Here is a 2,722-nt window from a genome sequence, read left to right on the forward strand (position 1 = left end):
ACATGGTAGTAACTTTATCGTTACGCCAAGACTCCCCTTCTACAAAGTATAAACAATATCTGTATAATATTTCACAAGGACTTTCCACCTGACCCTCAAGTATGCAACCAAAAAAAATGGAACTGAACAATTCCCTAGTGTATCTTGGAAATAGGGAAAATGCAACCACAAGGAAAATAACAATGATACCGACAAATTAGGTCAATGGTTAGGGGCTCACTGTAAGTACCAACATTGAAATGGACATCAAGCAAACAAAGAAGGCACTCAATCTTTGAATCAATTATGTGTCACATAAATGAAATGTCCCTACTGACCTTCTAAAACCACTATGTAACCAAAAAAACAGGATTGGCATATTCATATTCAAAAATAATAATAATAAATAAATGATGGAGAATAGAAAATATCAACAGCTTTGGCACTCGAATAACCATAGAACACTGAAAAACTAACTTCAACTAACCCAACAGTAAAAGATAGAAAAGTAAAATAAAATATAACTGTGAATGGCCTATTATACAAACCCCGTGAATGAGTCGGTTTTGCAGCGTTTGATCTTGTTAGCAATCACCTAAAAACATCAACGAGTGTGGTTTAGATTACAAAGGAAAATGTTATAGCCATGGCTTTGATTTCAAGAATCTTTGCTCCTCCATTACACATTCTACATTCAGCCTATTTTGCTGTGATGAATGATCAACTTCAAGAAAGTAAATAGCCCATGTCAAAGATCAAGTCCAAATTTCACAAACATATATAAATTTTATGATATAACCCAATGCTGCATTTACAAGTTCCTTGAAGCTCATCATAAGAAAATTGTATAGATAAGAAAAACATCTAATATTACAGTGTAAGGCAACTGCTAAAGGATATGTTTGTTTTAACAGACCAAGTTCTTCCAAGCTCATTCCTATGAAAATTTTACAGATAAGAAATACATATAATATTAGCGCAAGGCTGCTGCTGAAGGATATGATTTTTTAACGGACTACAGCACTTCCCAGAAAAATTCAAATAGAACCAATAAACATACATCAGGATCCAAACAATCTTGTAAAATCAGTCAAAAGGTAACTAGTTCATTGAATAACCTTTTTGTCCATGAGAAAAGAATAGAGATGCCTTAATGGCAATTCACATGTGGCATAAAGACAAGGAATATCAGCTTTATTCAAGACATGCCAACATGTGGTAAAAGTCAAATAATATGAAAATAATAAAGAATGGATATAAGCTATATATATATATATCAAGCAAGTTGTCAAGCACAACAGCTCTTAATAAAACAAAGAAAATGAATTAACCCCTAGTTTGATCATGGGAACCCCTGCATATATATATTTTGTTTTTTCAATGTTATACATCTAAATTTACTACATGGAACTCTTTATTCACAATGAAGTAATATTGTTTTACTACATGAAACTCTTTATTCACAATGAAGTAATCTTTATTTAATTTTCGGTAAAAGAGAAATAAAACAGACTAAAGGAGAAATCATAGCTTCTTACATCTTTTGTGTCAAGAAGATTCATAGAGACTGATCAGAAGGTGAAGATTTTGACATCTACTCATCACAAACAAAGAATTGTTAGTTGGTTCAAATCACACTACATTGAGCCAAAGAGTCAAATAGATATTATTATGAAGCAATCAGGAATTCATAAATATCACTGTTGATCTATTAATGGTCATTTCTTAATTTATAATTATTGGGTAAATATATTAGAAAATATTCTCTTCATAAGAAAGTAAACTATTGCCTACCTTTGAAAGACCATCTGTGAGTGACATCACCCGAGCCCCTGTTGGTGGAATAAAGGCTTCAGGAACCTAAGAAGAGGAAAACGATGCCGGAATATCAATATTGTGAACAACAAAAATGATATAGTCAAAAGCTTGATGTAGTTAAATCAATTTCAATTGGAACGAGACAGACCTTGAATAACATACCACCTCTCCTGCAAACAGGTGGACCATTAGAGAATACTGATAAAATAAATATTGAAACATTTGTTCTAGAGTTTCTCTTGGGCTTTGTAATAAGTACTGTATGATTAAATCTTAATACCCTCCCAATTTCTTCCATTTCCTTCCTCCATACAAATAATTTACTCTTTCAGCTAATTCACGAGTAAGTTCCAAATGTTGTTTCTGATCCTCACCAACAGGTACCAAATCAGTCTGCATGTACATGACAATGAGTATCAAGTCTATCTCATGTCAGAATGACAAGAATGTTTGAATTGATAAACTAAAGTATGATTTAAAATTGAAGAGTTATTTCCAATTATGTTTTAATTGTATTTGCATCTGTTGAATTTGAAAAAGAGGATTATTTACCTGGTACAACAGAATATCTGAAGCCATCAGAACCGGATAAGTTAAAAGTGCAACTCCTACATTCTCATCACCCTAAGAAAAAAGCTTCCAGTAAGACTTCATGTAATGTAACCTTTTCTTAGTTTGCAGCAAGTATGCACATATATTTATCAGTTTACCATAAGTGCAGACATGGAACATTGCTTTATAACACATAAGATAAGGTTCCTTCAGAAGGATCTGATTTGGCATGCTTATCAAGTGAAGGGATGGGATATTTTTCTACAACTGTTTCTTGTGTTCATATGCCCACTCACTTGCACATATGGATTTACAAACCTTCAGATATCAGGCATATTTAAGCATCCAACCATCTTATATGATTCCGTCAAGG

At 32.8% G+C, this 2,722-nt stretch overlaps 1 protein-coding gene across 1 annotated transcript; it reads right to left on the reverse strand.

The window, feature by feature from the left end:
• Positions 1-527: 527 nt before the first annotated feature.
• Positions 528-2,417, reverse strand: LOC141819503 (tryptophan--tRNA ligase, chloroplastic/mitochondrial-like; the record flags this gene model as incomplete). The annotated part of the gene is given in 7 exon segments (XM_074706787.1): positions 528-574; positions 1,518-1,543; positions 1,546-1,573; positions 1,774-1,839; positions 1,946-1,967; positions 2,078-2,190; positions 2,350-2,417. Coding segments are annotated over 7 exon segments (329 nt in total), but the record flags the coding sequence as incomplete, so codon positions are not given.
• Between the last annotated feature and the right edge of the window lie 305 nt (positions 2,418-2,722).

Source organism: Curcuma longa, unplaced genomic scaffold (assembly GCF_044706935.1).
Source record: "Curcuma longa cultivar G26 ecotype Majalengka, Jawa Barat unplaced genomic scaffold, ITB_CL_G26_1.1 contig_7681, whole genome shotgun sequence".
In the NCBI taxonomy this organism is placed as follows: Eukaryota; Viridiplantae; Streptophyta; class Magnoliopsida; order Zingiberales; family Zingiberaceae; genus Curcuma; species Curcuma longa.